The following is a 13,693-nucleotide window of genomic DNA, read 5'->3' as shown; positions in this document are numbered from 1 at the left end:
GGAAAGGTTTAGGAGGAGAAGTAGGAGGTAAAGTAAAAGGAAGGTTAATGTTACGGTTTTAAGAGCTGTTCGCTGGGTAAAAGCCGTATGTTGATGAACTAAAGCTAGACAAGGAGAAAAAGGAGAAAAAGGAGCGCCGTATGGGCCGTACCTGTAATAGCTAGCCTTATCCTCCGTAGGTACTAAGGGCCTAATTACGTACTATGCCCTAGCATTAGCTAGGGCCTTATAATAGGCATAGCCTATTATATAAGGTCCCCTCCCGGAAAAAAAAAAAAAGGTACGCCCTACCGTCCTTTTTCTTCGGCGTTTAGCCCTGATAACCTAACCCGTTTTCTCCGCGCGCCTTAGGATGCGTATCGCATCCTTAGGTACTACCTCCGTTCCCCGGGGTACGCTACTCGCTCCCCGGGTTGCTAACTCCGCCGCCTAAGGTATTAATATATCCCTAGGCCTCCTTCCGTTCGTACGTTTCCCGGGGTATTAATACCCCCCGGGTATAGCCTCCTTCCTCTTTTCCCCGGCGGTTATACTATATCCCGGGGTCTCCTTCTCGTCCGCCGTTTCCTTCCCGGGGCCTTTCGTTTCCCGGGGTACTACGCCAGGCGCCTCTGGCCCCCCGGCGCTCTTTCCCCGGGTCTTACTCTTCCCCGGGATCTCCTCCTCCGCCGTTTCCGTTTCCCGGGTTACGTTATCCGCTTCTCGGGCTACTGTTTTCGTTTCCTGGGGCGCTGCTATTCCCCGGGGCTTTCTCTTTCTTCCTAGGGTGCTACTGCTCCCTTAGGGCTAGTTCCGATCCTCCTGTTAAACCGTAGAGCTTTAAAGCCCCGCGTACGAAGTCGTAATTATAGGGCGCCTGCTAGGTCTAGCTTAGTTCCCGTAGCCACGGGATCGTCGGTCCGTCTACCGCCGTTTAAAGACCCTCGTTTATCTTCCGCTAAGAGACGTATTAGAATACGTCGTCCGACTCGTTTAAAGACCATCGTCTATCTTCCGCTAGCGGAGCGAGGGCTCCGCCTAAGGGCGTATTAAGGCGCGCCCTTCCGTCTACTGCTAAAAGGCCTAGGCCTCTCCTTCCGTTTAAAGGCTAGGGGCCTATCCGTACTACTAGCGGAGCTGCGAGGCTCCGCCGGAGGACGTGCTAAGGTACGCCGTTCCTACTCGTTTAAAGACCATCGTTTATCTTCCGCTAGCGGAGCTAAGGGCTCCGCTTAAGGGCGTGCTAAGGCGCGCCTTCCCGTCTACTACTAGCGCCGCTAGCGCTCTTATCGATGCTATTAAGAAACCGGTAGTTTCTCCGTAAACCGCTAGTACCTCTAGTACCCTTATCGAAGTACTATTATTCTAGCCGAAACCTTATCGTATTTCCTACTATTCTAACGCCGTTCCTTCTTTATATTACGCCTCGGGCGTTCTTAATTCGTCGATAAACGTTATGCTCTAGCGCTTTACTATCTTTTTCCGGAAAAAAATTTTCCGCCGTTTTTAGTCGTATTTTTCGTCGTTCTTATCTCGAAATTACTATTTAAACTACGTTTTCTCGGGATTATCGGTCGTTTTCTTCGGGTTATCTTATATCGGTCCTCTTTCGTAGGTACTACCGGCGCGTATATCTAAGCTAATACCGCCTTTCCGACTGCTAACTTTGCCGTATAGCATCGCCTTTCCTACTGCTAATCCCGCGTGCTAAGATATGCTAGTCTCGTCGGTTTTCTTTTGTAGGTACTACCGGCGCGTATATCTAAAAGCTAATATCGCCTTTCCGACTACTAACTTTGCTAGCTACCGCTTCCTTTAGTGCTATATCGCCGTTCCTATTGCTAATTCCGCTCGCTAAGATACTATTACTTCCGTAAAACGATAAAAGAAGGTTAGTTTAGCTTTTTGTTACGGTTTTAAGAGTTATTCGCTAGGTAAAAGCCGTATGTTAATAAACTAAAGTTAAACGAGGAGAAAAAGGAGAAAAAGGTACGCCGTATAGGCCGTACCTATAATAGCTAGCCTTATCCTCTATAGGTACTGAGGGCCTAATCACGTGCTATGCCCTGGCACTAGCCAGGGCCCTACAATGGGCATAGCCCATTATAGTTAATTAATTAAAAAAAAAGGAAAGAAAAAGCGCTACTAACTAAGAACGATTCGAATATCTTAATTAACGGAAAGGGGAGCTTATATAATAGGCTACGCTTAGTTATAAAACCTTAGTTAACATAGTATTAAGGTACGTAACCGCTCCTCCCGCATATAACTAGCTCCTAGAGGCGCGGCCTTAGCAGAGCGTACCTTTCTTTCTTTTTCTCCTCGTATAGCTTTATTCCTTTAATTTACACCCTTTCACCCAGCGAACAGCTCTTAAAACCGTGACAACTAATCGGCGAACGAGCTTTTAGGTAAGCTAATTAAGAGCTGATGGGAGAGCGTGGTTATTGATGGTCGCCATAGTTATCTACACTCCCTATCAATCCAGCTACCTGAAAAGGCTACGAAACTATGACCTGAAAATTCAGACCAAAAGTTACGAAAACGGCTCTAGAGCCGCGAAAATAGCCCCTAATTAGTTAAAAATCAGGGAATCTCCTGATAGGCGTATCCTAAACCTATTAACCATAAAAACGGTCGTTTAAAAGGTCGCTCCTAAGGCTGAGGTAAGGTCGAGCTACTAGGTGGTCGCTATTGAATAGGAGCAGCGTAGGCACGCTAACGGAGGCACGAAACGGCTACCTAACTACTAACAACTAGCCTAGTACCGATCAACTAAGATTACAGCTGTAAACAGCTGTAATCGGTTAATCGGCCAGCTGAAACGGCAGTTGGGAAAGGAGACTAGAATGGAAGGGTAACGAGGATGGCTAGAAAAGCATAGCAAAAAACGAGTAAATAGCTGATGGCTACTATAATAGCTATGATAGCTACTGGTCTAAGTCTAACTAATGAAAATATAAGTGCGCAACCTATATAAATATACATCGAAAAGGCTACGTGGCCTAGATCTACCACACTACTACAATACCTATTAGTTTAAGTCTGATCGATGAAATTTTAAGTATGAAACTTATATAAATACTTATCTAAAAGGCTACGTAGCTTAGTCTTACTATACTACTATAATATTTATTAGAAATATTAACTAAAGTAAAAATTAAAAAATTAATAACTTTATAAAATATTAATAAAATTTTATTAATATAATTCTGAATAGTATTTAACGAAGTATATACTACTTAATGAATAAATATATTATTTTAATAATAATAATAATAAATATGTTCTAATTTTAACTTGGTTATTAGTTATCGCAGTCTATTTCGCTATCTCCCTCTATCCTTTACTCTCTTCTTACCTGAATGTTACCTTGAAGCCTATCTATGGCTTGTTCCTTACTCTTCCTACGGCTCTACGTAGTCACTTGCTGGAATTGCGTTCATCAACTTCCCAACATGCTCTCGCATCTCCCATCTCTCTGACGAGGCTACCGGTACCGGTACCCACCCGCCTATATCGATAGCGACCTCTAGTACACAGTTAAGAGTCAATGGAGAGAAAACGAAAGTTGCCGGCACGAGGTGCCGCTCGGTTTGATCACGTCTCCAAAAAACGAAACTCAACGCCCCCGGAGCGACCTCTTACACAGGCACCGCCGGTTCCGATTCCAGTACCATCCGACAACGTTCCTGACGAGCCGTCATTGCCAAAGGCTGTTCAAGCCGGCAATCCGCTGCCGACCGTGGAGCACCCACAACCCGATGACCTCCCCAGCAAGGATTACCAGTCCATCCAAGAAAGGTATGCTCATTTATGACTAGTCACGGTTGCATACGTGAGTAACATTCTAACGACAGTATGTTTTCAGCGGTGTCTTAGCTGAATCTCTGTCAAGATCGCGGCAGAAGTGGATCCACGAAGGTGTGTTCGAGAGATATTGGACGAAGCCTACGAAGCGGAAAGGTCTCGTCAAGGAAGAACCCAACAACCCCTCCAAGGACAGCATGGTAAAAATAGGCCAGGCCACAATTATTGTCGAACCTCAAGTTCTTGAGGCTACTCTGTATGCTGTTAAGGATCCGAAGTCTACCTCAACCACCAAATCTATTGTTCGGCCTATCATGCAGTATGGTCCCCCCAATGGCATCATGCCCCCCCCTCCGAAGCCAGGCGTGTCCAGTGTAGCTGCGCCGTCTGCCTCGGCTTCGCCTACCTCATCAACTCAACCAGCAACCCAACCGTCAGCCGCGGCGCAAGATCAAGTTCAGGCCCAACCTCAATCGCAACCGTCCTCTATGCAAGCCCACGCACAGGATTCACAGGACCCCTCTTCCTCAACCATGACCCATAAGCCTACGGCTTCTCCTCGAGGCTTGGAGTCCGTTCTCGCCGCTCCTCACCATCCACCATGTCCCCCTTCCACAACTGGTTCCCAACTGAATGGGCCTTCAACGCCTGGCGTAAATACAAACCGGCCATTGCACGTGCATAGCCCAGCCGCCACCACAACCACCCACAGGTCGGCCGTTCCTACAGGGACTAAGTCCTCTACAACGACTACGAAGTTGGCAACGCCCACAGCGCCTGGCGCTGACCCCATAATAGTGACCTTGGCTGAGAGGGCCTCTGAAGACCCTCAGCTTAGGGATCTGATGAAGCGTGTTGCCATCGGAGATGCCGCACCAAATGAATTAGCTCATTTTCAAAAGATCATCGATCAGATTACTGCCGACTATAAGAGAAAGGGAGGTCAACATGGACCGTCGGCGGATCGACTCATTGTAGATGGACGGACGGTCAAGTATTTCGCCGATGAGGTTCGAACTATACTGGACATCGTCCTTACATCTAATTCGCAGCAGAGGTCAAGCGATCTAAGGGTGCCGCCTGGGAGTGACCCGTTAGTAATTCTTCTCGTGAAGAAGGCGTTAGACGAACCGAGCACGAGGGACATTATCCGGCGGATAGCCGAAGGAAAGACCCGGTTCACTGACACGACTGATTTGAAGTCGATTCTTGACAGGTTGAAGGAACTTGTCAAAGGACCAACGAAACTTCAGACCACAACGACGGGGTCCTCTCAGACCATTCCTACGAAGAGCTCAGAAGGCCCTACATCGACACATGGTGCTACCTCGCGGAAGCTATCCCTCGCCCCGTCTGGACAACCCATCCATGCTACTACAACCCAGCAGGCCCTGCGGTCAAAGGGGCCCCCGCCCTGTGTAAAACCCGATATATCAGCCATCGTACTCGAATTTTCTGGTGGCACCGGAGACAGATATCTATTCCCGAGATACAGCATTCTTGAATACACCAGTCCCACCCAAGTTGTCGCATCCTTCCTCATCATACGAAGAGGGAGTAAATTAGAAATCGGGGGCGATCCAACATTAGACTTCTATCAGCCCATGACAATCCGAATGCATGCGCAATCAGCTAAGCATCTAGAAATCTTAACGAGGGTTGTCGCACCCAGAGAAGACGTACAGCGATACATGGATGATGTCATGAACAACACAACTCGCGCCGAATACGTGCTACTCGCAATGCGTTTACCGAGGGCAGATAAGGAGGATCTGGGTGAGGATGGCACCAGCACACCAAAGACTGACCCAGCAAACCAAACCCAGCAACCTGGAGTGCTGTGGGTGACTAAGACATCTTCTACTGCAACACCACCGCAGAGGCCTATGGTGAGGCCACTGGGTGAGGATGAGCAGTATCGTACCTTCATCACTACTATCAGTTAGCGAGGGCGCGGGCCGGGTAGTTACCAGATCGGCTCAAGCCAGAGCTACTAAGTGCCAATATCGACCCAGCAACCTGAAGTCTAGATCAAGAAAGAAAGAGTGCAAGGGGGGTGTTGAGATGTGTCGTGTGAGGTACTAAATCTATGGAATAGGTTAGTCGTTCGAAAGCGGGGGGCGAGAATTAGTTGAACAGTCATATAACCTACTAAGTTAAGAGGTATGAACGTTCGATTAACTCCTCCCCCCTCCCCCCCCCAAAAAAGCAACTATTGCGTGTATGTAAACAGGCGCCATATCTTTATCCTCGCATGCGAAGACACGTTCGTTGTACACTCGCTACCCGTCGGTACCTAGATGTTAGCCTGCGGGTCACGCTACATTATCACTCGGGGCAGATGGCGATACTCGTGTTTTGAAAGGGGTTCATAGGACACCCTACAACCGTTCTCGAATACTCTGTAAACGCAAATTATACTCATCCTGCTTACATCTTCCGTTCCGCCCACGGAGACAAGTTGTGCTATACACGTTTAATTAGGCGCACCACGAGAGCAGACGAGGACTAAACGGAGCCAGACAAGCTAGATTGATGTTCTCGAACACTTAGTTGTATGGGGTATCTACTATAGATAAGGAAACTAAATAATTACACAGGTACGCCGTCGGACCTAAAGAAACGAGGTCTCGGAAACTCGCAACACCAAGATTCAAAACCCCCTAAACTCCTGATGCTAGCTGTAACTGAATTACTGGGGTATCTCACTAACGAGTCGGCAGGAAATTCTTGGAATCCTCTTCCTGCTGTGCGAAGGATTGAGGGAATGCGGCGATGCCGGCAATGATCCCGGCAGCCATAAAGAGGACGGAGATAATCGACCAGACGACGCCCCAACACTGCGAGGAACCACCGTAGCGTTGAGCGAATACGCTGGCATCAGAGCTGTTGACCTTGCGGAGGATTAAATCGTCGCACTGGGATATGATTAATCATCATAGGAAGAAGCGCGTACGGGCGTGCGGTACTTACGATATCCCAGACACTATACAGGGAGCTCATGACGCCGATGAACAAAACGACAAACCTCAGGGGTTCGGCATGGACGATGAACCAGCAGGCCACAAGTAGCCCCACGGCAAGCAGGATGGTCAAGATTGTCAGCCAGTCCTTCTTCCCCCACCACAATGTCAACAGGAAGCACACGGCTAGTATCAGACTGGCGATCTTGCTTGCAACGATATTAAAGCCGCAGAAGATAAGCAGGGCGCCGATGAGTGATGATCCCAGGTAACCAGCAGGCAGGGTGATAGCGCCCTTTCCTCCGACCATGTGGGTAACACCTCCTTCATGGGGGTCGAGCGAGATAGATTTAACATGCCCGCCTGTACAACAAGCTGTAACGGCATGACCAAATTCATGAAACGCAATCACAAGCATCTGGCGAACAGGGGTCAATAATCGAGGCCTCGGAGGACAAGCTGCTAACCGGTTGGGATCGTATACCTTGAAGGGCCACAGCGACCAGCGCACATACGGCACATTCCACAAGATAGCAATGACGACGACGTAGGCTGCGATGACGCCCAGGGTCACCTTCTGGGCGTCGCTGGCGACGGTCAGGTCACGACGGGATGCAAGGAGCCGGCGAGTATGTCCAACAACTTCTGGGCCCACGGCGATTACGACCGCCGTAGCACTGCGAATTGGATGTTCAGTAAAGGAACCATCTAATACTGGCACTGGAGCCATATTCCTCGGTGGGAGAGAAAAAAAAGAAAAAAAAGACGACGACGGGGGGTCCAAAACAATTCAACGGGCGTGATCAGAGGATAAACGCAACCATGAGAGATGGCTAATGCTGTGATGGCACGAGAACTTCGAGAATAAGAAGATGATGGTTGTTGTTGGTTTTAAATTCTTTCTGGTCCGGTGGAAAGTTATCACATCCCTTTGTGACGCGTATCGAAGCTGGGCTGGGACTCGGGCGGGATGACGTGGACGGGGGGAGGTTGACATGGTTGTGGTAGGCTATGCTGTGCGTACCCTGAGACTCGGAACCCATACAAGGAGGTAAAAGACGCGTCATTTTATTCCAACGCTCCAGTGAACGTTAGGCAATTTTAGCCTCTTTTAATTAAGCTTTGTTAACTTCTGTAAAATTGTAATACTTCCTGCTTTTGAAATAAAGAAGAATAAATATTTTAAAAATAATTATAAAAATAATTACATTAATTATTAAAATATAATAAAAACTTAAATAATTATAATTTATAAATATATTAAATGTAATAATAATATAGAAAACATTCTACGACTTTCTATGGAAAGGTAACCGGTATATATAAATAATTAGAAGCTAGTTTATTATGTTTAAATGAATAAAATCTCTAGAAAGATTAATTAAAATTTAAATCATATTATATAATATTAGAAACTATGGTTGTAAGGGTAATAACCTATATAGGTCATAAGGCATAATGGGAAAGTAGAAGAAGGTTATTCTACTTCTTATTAAGCGTAAAGACTTAGTATTAAGATAGTACAGCTTAAGGCCGTAAAAGATTTTAATTACGCTCTGTGGCTTAAGGCCGTAGGTACGGCCTTTAGCCATATTACGAGAATTAGAAGTACTACGTTCGTTAAATAAGAAGGTCCATATAAATAAACTAAAGAATCTATTTTTTTTCGTAGTTTTCACCTAATTCTTTAATTATTAATCTTAAGTATATAGTTTACTTTTAATATATATCTTTATCCGTTAGATTAAGAAGTATATAAAGTATAGGTAATATAACTTATAACTAATTCCTTAATAAATTAAGATAAGTACTTATATTATCTATTACTATTAATAAATATAGCCTGGTTATAATATTTTAATAACTCCTTAATTTTAAAATTAAGTATCGAAAGGGAATAAGTAATACTTCTTAAGGAAAAGGATAATCGGGAAGTAATCCCTTAAAAGAATAACTAAGAACCTTAATATATAATAATTTATTAGGAAGTTTAATTTCTTCTGAGGACGAAAGGCTACCCGAGGAGAACCTTCGTAGCCTTAGATAAGTAGAAAGTCTCGAAGAAGAAGGAGCGGAGTTAACCTGAAACATTAAAGATCTAAGTATTAACGACGATAATACTAACGAAATGTTTACGTTAGAAAATCTAATATTAATAAGTAGTAATAACCTTATAACCTTATTAAACGTTAAATGTAATGGGCTATACCCATAGTAGGGCCCTGGCTAGTGCCAGGGCATAGCACGTAATTAGGCCCTTAGTACCTACGGAGGATAAAGCCAGCTATTATAGGTACGGCCTATACGGCGTACCTTTTTCTCCTTTTTCTCCTCGTTTAACTTTAGTTTATTAACATACGGCTTTTACCTAGCGAATAGCTCTTAAAACCGTAACAAAAAGCTAGACTAATCTTCTTTTATCGTTTTACGGAAATAATAATATCTTAGCGAGCGGAATTAGCAGTAGGAATAGCGATATAACCCTTAAAGAAGCGGTACTAAGCTAATAATCGGAAAGGCGGTATTAGCTTTTAGATATACGCGCCGGTAGCCCCTACGAAGAGGACCGACGATAGTAGCAAACTAATATCTTAATACGCGGGATTAGCAGTAGGAAAGGCGATACCGTACGGCAAAGTTAATAGTCGGAAAGGCGGTATTAGCTTTTAGATATACGCGCCGGTAGTACTTACGAACGAGAACCGATATAAAATAACTAAAGAAACGACCGATAGTCCCGAGAAAACGTAGATTTAAACGGTAATTTCGAGATAAAAACGACGAAAAATACGGCTGAAAACGGCGGAAAATTTTTTTCCGGAGAAAGATAGTAAAGCGCTAGAGCATAGCGTTTATCGACGAGTTAAGCCGCGCCCGAAGCGCGAGTTAAGAACGCCCGAAGCGTAACATAAGGAAGGAACGGCGTTAGAATAATAGTACTTCGATAAGGGTACTAGAGGTACTAGCAGTTTTCGGAGAGACTACCGGTCTCTTAGTAGTATCGATAAGGGCGCTAAAGGCGCTAGCGGTTTACGAAGAGGCCCTAGGCTTCTTAGTAATAAACGGGAAAGCGCGCCTAGTACGCCTTCGGACGGAGTTTCTAACTCCGCTAGCAGTATACGGATAAACGATGGTCTTTAAACGAATAAGGACGACGTACCTTAGCACGTCCTCCGGCGGAGCCTCGCGGCTCCGCTAGTAGTACGGATAAGCCCCTAGCCTTTAAACGGAAGGATAGGCCCTTAGCCTTTAAACGGAAGGATAGGCCCCTAGCCTTTAAACGGTAGGAGAGGCCCTAGGCCTTTTAATAATAGACGGAAGGGCGCGCCTTAGTACGCCCTTAAGCGGAGCCCTTTAAACTCCGTTAGCGGACGATAGACGATAATCTTTAAACGAATCGGACGGCGTACTTTAATACGTCCTTTAACGGATCCGACGGGATCCGCTAGCGGAAGATAAACGAGGGTCTTTAAACGGCGGTAGATAAACCGACGATCTCGTAGCTACGGGAGCTAGGCTAGACCTAGTAAGCGCCCATACGCGACTTCGTACGCGGGGCTTTAGAGCTCTACGGTTTAATAAGAGGATCAGGACTAGCCCCGGGAAATAATAATACCCCGGGGAACGAAGATAGTAGCCCGGGAAGCGGATAACGTAACCCGGGAAACGGAAACCTACGAAAGAGATCCCGGGGAAGAGTAAGACCCGGGGGAAAAACGCCGGAGGGCCAGAGGCGTCCGGTATAGTACCCCGGGAAACGAAAGGCCCCGGGAAGGAAACGGCGGAAGAGGAGACCCCGGGGTATAATATAACCGCCGGGGAAGAAACGAAAAAGGATAAGGCCATACCCGGAGGGTATTAATACCCCGGGAAACGAACGAACGAAGGAAAAGGAGGAGGCCTAGGGATATATTAACACCCTAAAAGGCGGAGTTAGCAATCCGGGGAACGAGTAACGTACCCCAGGGAACGGAGGTAGCACCTAAGGATACGGTACGTATTCTAAGGCGCGCGGAGAAAACGGATTAAGTTATTAGGGCTAAACGCCGAAGAAAAGGACGGCAAGGCGTACTTTTTTTTTTTCCGGGAAGGGACCTTATATAATAGGCTATGCCTATAATAAGGCCCTGGCTAGTACCAGGACATAGTACGTAATCAGGCCCTTAGTACCTACGGAGGATAAGGCCAGCTATTATAGGTACGGCCTATACGACGTACCTTTTTCTCCTTTTTCTCCTCGTCTAGCTTTAGTTTATTAACATACGGCTTTTACCTAGCGAACAGCTCTTAAAACCGTAACATTAAAGAATATAAACTGAAGTAACCTTAAAGTTATAATAACTTAGGAAACTTAAAAGAATTCCTGATTTAGGGGAGAATATTCTTATACTTTTACGAGAAGTATTTTATGAAACCCGATTAATAAATCTTAATTATAGCCTAAAGCCTTATAGGTAAGGTTAATAATTAATTTGTACCTATTATTAAAGATTCCTTAATTAATAAAAACGACCTTGGAAAAATAAAGAAAGAAACGAAGAGTATCTTTAAGAGTTATAAAGCGTTTAAATAAAAGATTAGAGTAATTTTTAGAGATCTAAATAGAACTCGAATAGCCAAACGAAGGTTAGGAAGCTTAAATGAAATAGGCTTACGCTTACGTTACCGAATTTAAGAGTTAAGTAGCGGAGACCGATTACGACGATACGGCCTTAATTGGAATATTCTATAACGGACTTAAGAAAAGAGCTAAGGACAAGATATACCGGTAGGACTATCTAGATACCCTCGAAGAGTTTATATAAATAGTAATAAAGATCCATAATCGATAGTATAAGTATAAATAAGAAGATAAAAAGGGACCTACTTATATTGTAGTGGTGCGGTGGATCTAGGCCACGTAGCCTTTTCGATGTCTATTTATATGGGTCGCGCACTCATATTTTCATCAGTTAGACTTAGACCTATAGACATCAGGACCTACAGCCATTCACTCGTTTCTTGCCATGCCTTTCTAGCTATCCTCGTTGCCCTTTTCCAGTCTCCCCTTTCCTAGCTGCCGTTTTCAGCTGGCCGATCAACCGATTACAGCTGTTTACAGCTGTGATCTTGGTTAATCGGCACTGGGCCAGTTGTTGGCAGTTAGGTAGCCGTTTCGTGCCTCCGTCAGCGTGCCCACGCTGCTCCTGTTCAATATCCTTAAGCGACGAAATAAACCTAAGCCCTGAAGTATTACTTTAAGACCCTATTCTAAACTAATAGATATTAACGTGATAAAGAAAGAGAGGGAGAGGAAGGATAAAAGTAAGGTTAAGTACTTTAACTATAGAAAGTTTATATGTTATAAAAATATAGATTTAAGCGAAAGGTTCTAGAATTAAAAACCCTATAGCTACGCGTACTATAATTAGACTATATATTACGATAACGATTACATTATATATCGCTTAGATAAACATGAAATTAGATAATATCCTCGAGCGTTACGACAACGAACTATTAAGCTATTACGATATATCGTCTTAACCTTAAGGTAAGAGGAGGTATTCATAAGTATCGATATTATTATCGAAGGAAAGGATTGGAAAGAATAATTAAAAAGAAATTATCAATTAAACTAAGGAAAAGGCCTTGGAATAGGTTAGTATTAAAGCCAAAATAGAAATTAAAATAAAGAACGAGGTCTTAACTTTTATTTTCGAATAAAACGAAATAATAGAAAACGTTATAATGATAGAATTAATAGAAATAATCGAATAAACGGTTAACGCAGTCGACGAATACTTAGCTTAAAGCGATAAGGCAATAATGGCCTTACTCTATGAAGAAAAAGACGAAAATAAGTAGCTAGCCCTTCTTAAGGAAGTCTTCCTTAATCTAATAATCGAAACGGTAAGAATGTTAACTATAAAGAAAATCGATTAACGAGAGTTAGAACAATAATAAACGAAATTAACAGAAGAAAACCCACCTCTAAAAGAATTTATTAAAACTAAAACCAATACCGAATTAACGTTAAATTAATTAAATAACTTAAAATTAAAGGTAAAGCCTTATAAATATAATAAAGAAATTATTATCTTATAGCGTGAGGGCGGAATTGAAGTTTTCGATTATGATAAGGACCTAGTATATGTATATTACTTAGAGGAATACGAAAAAGATATATTACGACTTTAGTTACGATTACCGGAAGTATTATTCTAAGAATCCCTAGACTTAATACGAGCGTTAGGATTAGTATCGTACATATATCTTACAGATAAGTACTTATTAAAATATTAAGCGTTAGTTATCGAAATAATAGAAAGAGCTTAGTAGGTTAGCCTTTTTATAAGAGCCTTAGGTATAGTAATATTAACGGAACTATAACTTATAACTAACGAGCTCTTATTGATTTAGTAGCTCTATATAGGAACATTAGAAAAATTCTTAAGGGAACGATAAGTATATGTAATAGGCTACGCCTAGTCGTAAAACCCTAGTTAGTATAGTACTAAGGTACGTAGCCGCTCCTCCTATTGTAGTAGTGCGGTAGATCTAGGCTACGTAGCCTTTTCGATGTCTATTTATATGAGTCGCGTACTTATATTTTCATTAGTTAGACTTAGACCTATAGCTATCATAGCCATCACAGCCTTACAGCTATTCACTCCTTTTGCTATGCCTTTCTAGCTATCCTCGTTACCTTTTTCTAGTCTCCCCTTTCCTAGCTACCGTTTTCAGCTAGCCGATTAACCGATTATAGCTATTTATAGCTGTGATCTTAGGTTGATCGGTACTAGGCCAGTTATTAGCGGTTAGGTAGTCCTTTTTTCGTGCCTCCGTTAGCGTACCTACGCTGCTTCTGTTTAGTGGCGACTACCTAGTAGCTCGATCTTACCTCAGTCTTAGGAGCGACCTTTTGCGACCGTTTTTACAGTCAATAGGTTTCGGATACG

General features: G+C 43.8%; 2 protein-coding genes across 2 annotated transcripts; one reads left to right on the top strand and one right to left on the bottom strand.

Moving 5' to 3' along the window:
- Nucleotides 1-3,532: 3,532 nt before the first annotated feature.
- Nucleotides 3,533-6,202, top strand: GGS23DRAFT_617699 (uncharacterized protein; the record flags this gene model as incomplete). The annotated part of the gene is made up of 2 exons (XM_051520890.1): nucleotides 3,533-3,783; nucleotides 3,851-6,202. 2 exons carry the CDS (start codon nucleotides 3,533-3,535, stop codon nucleotides 5,733-5,735), a joined length of 2,136 nt encoding a protein of 711 aa, XP_051367507.1. The 3' UTR covers nucleotides 5,736-6,202.
- GGS23DRAFT_394367 (peptidase M50B-like-domain-containing protein) lies at nucleotides 6,186-7,873 on the bottom strand. The gene is made up of 3 exons (XM_051513536.1): nucleotides 7,237-7,873; nucleotides 6,763-7,170; nucleotides 6,186-6,707 (listed from the first exon to the last, which is right to left on the bottom strand). The coding sequence occupies exons 1-3, from the start codon at nucleotides 7,480-7,482 to the stop codon at nucleotides 6,498-6,500; spliced, it is 864 nt and encodes a 287-aa protein (XP_051367506.1). The 5' UTR covers nucleotides 7,483-7,873; the 3' UTR covers nucleotides 6,186-6,497.
- Between the last annotated feature and the right edge of the window lie 5,820 nt (nucleotides 7,874-13,693).

The sequence above is a fragment of the Durotheca rogersii genome (genome assembly GCF_024521655.1).
Source record: "Durotheca rogersii strain YMJ 92031201 chromosome Unknown GGS23scaffold_43, whole genome shotgun sequence".
Taxonomy (NCBI): domain Eukaryota; kingdom Fungi; phylum Ascomycota; class Sordariomycetes; order Xylariales; family Xylariaceae; genus Durotheca; species Durotheca rogersii.
Note: the sequence above shows the minus strand (reverse complement) of the source record. Positions and strands in the feature narration are given on the sequence as shown.

What these genes read in the sequence shown, in the direction of transcription:
- GGS23DRAFT_394367 (XM_051513536.1), bottom strand. Translation starts at nt 7,482, where the DNA reads ATGGCTCCAGTGCCAGTATTAGATGGTTCCTTTACTGAACATCCAATT. An exon ending in GGTCGCTGTGGCCCTTCAAG is followed by an intron (nt 7,171 to 7,236) that starts GTATACGATCCC and finishes CCTGTTCGCCAG; the next exon opens with ATGCTTGTGATTGCGTTTCA. An exon ending in TGTATAGTGTCTGGGATATC is followed by an intron (nt 6,708 to 6,762) that starts GTAAGTACCGCA and finishes ATCATATCCCAG; the next exon opens with TGCGACGATTTAATCCTCCG.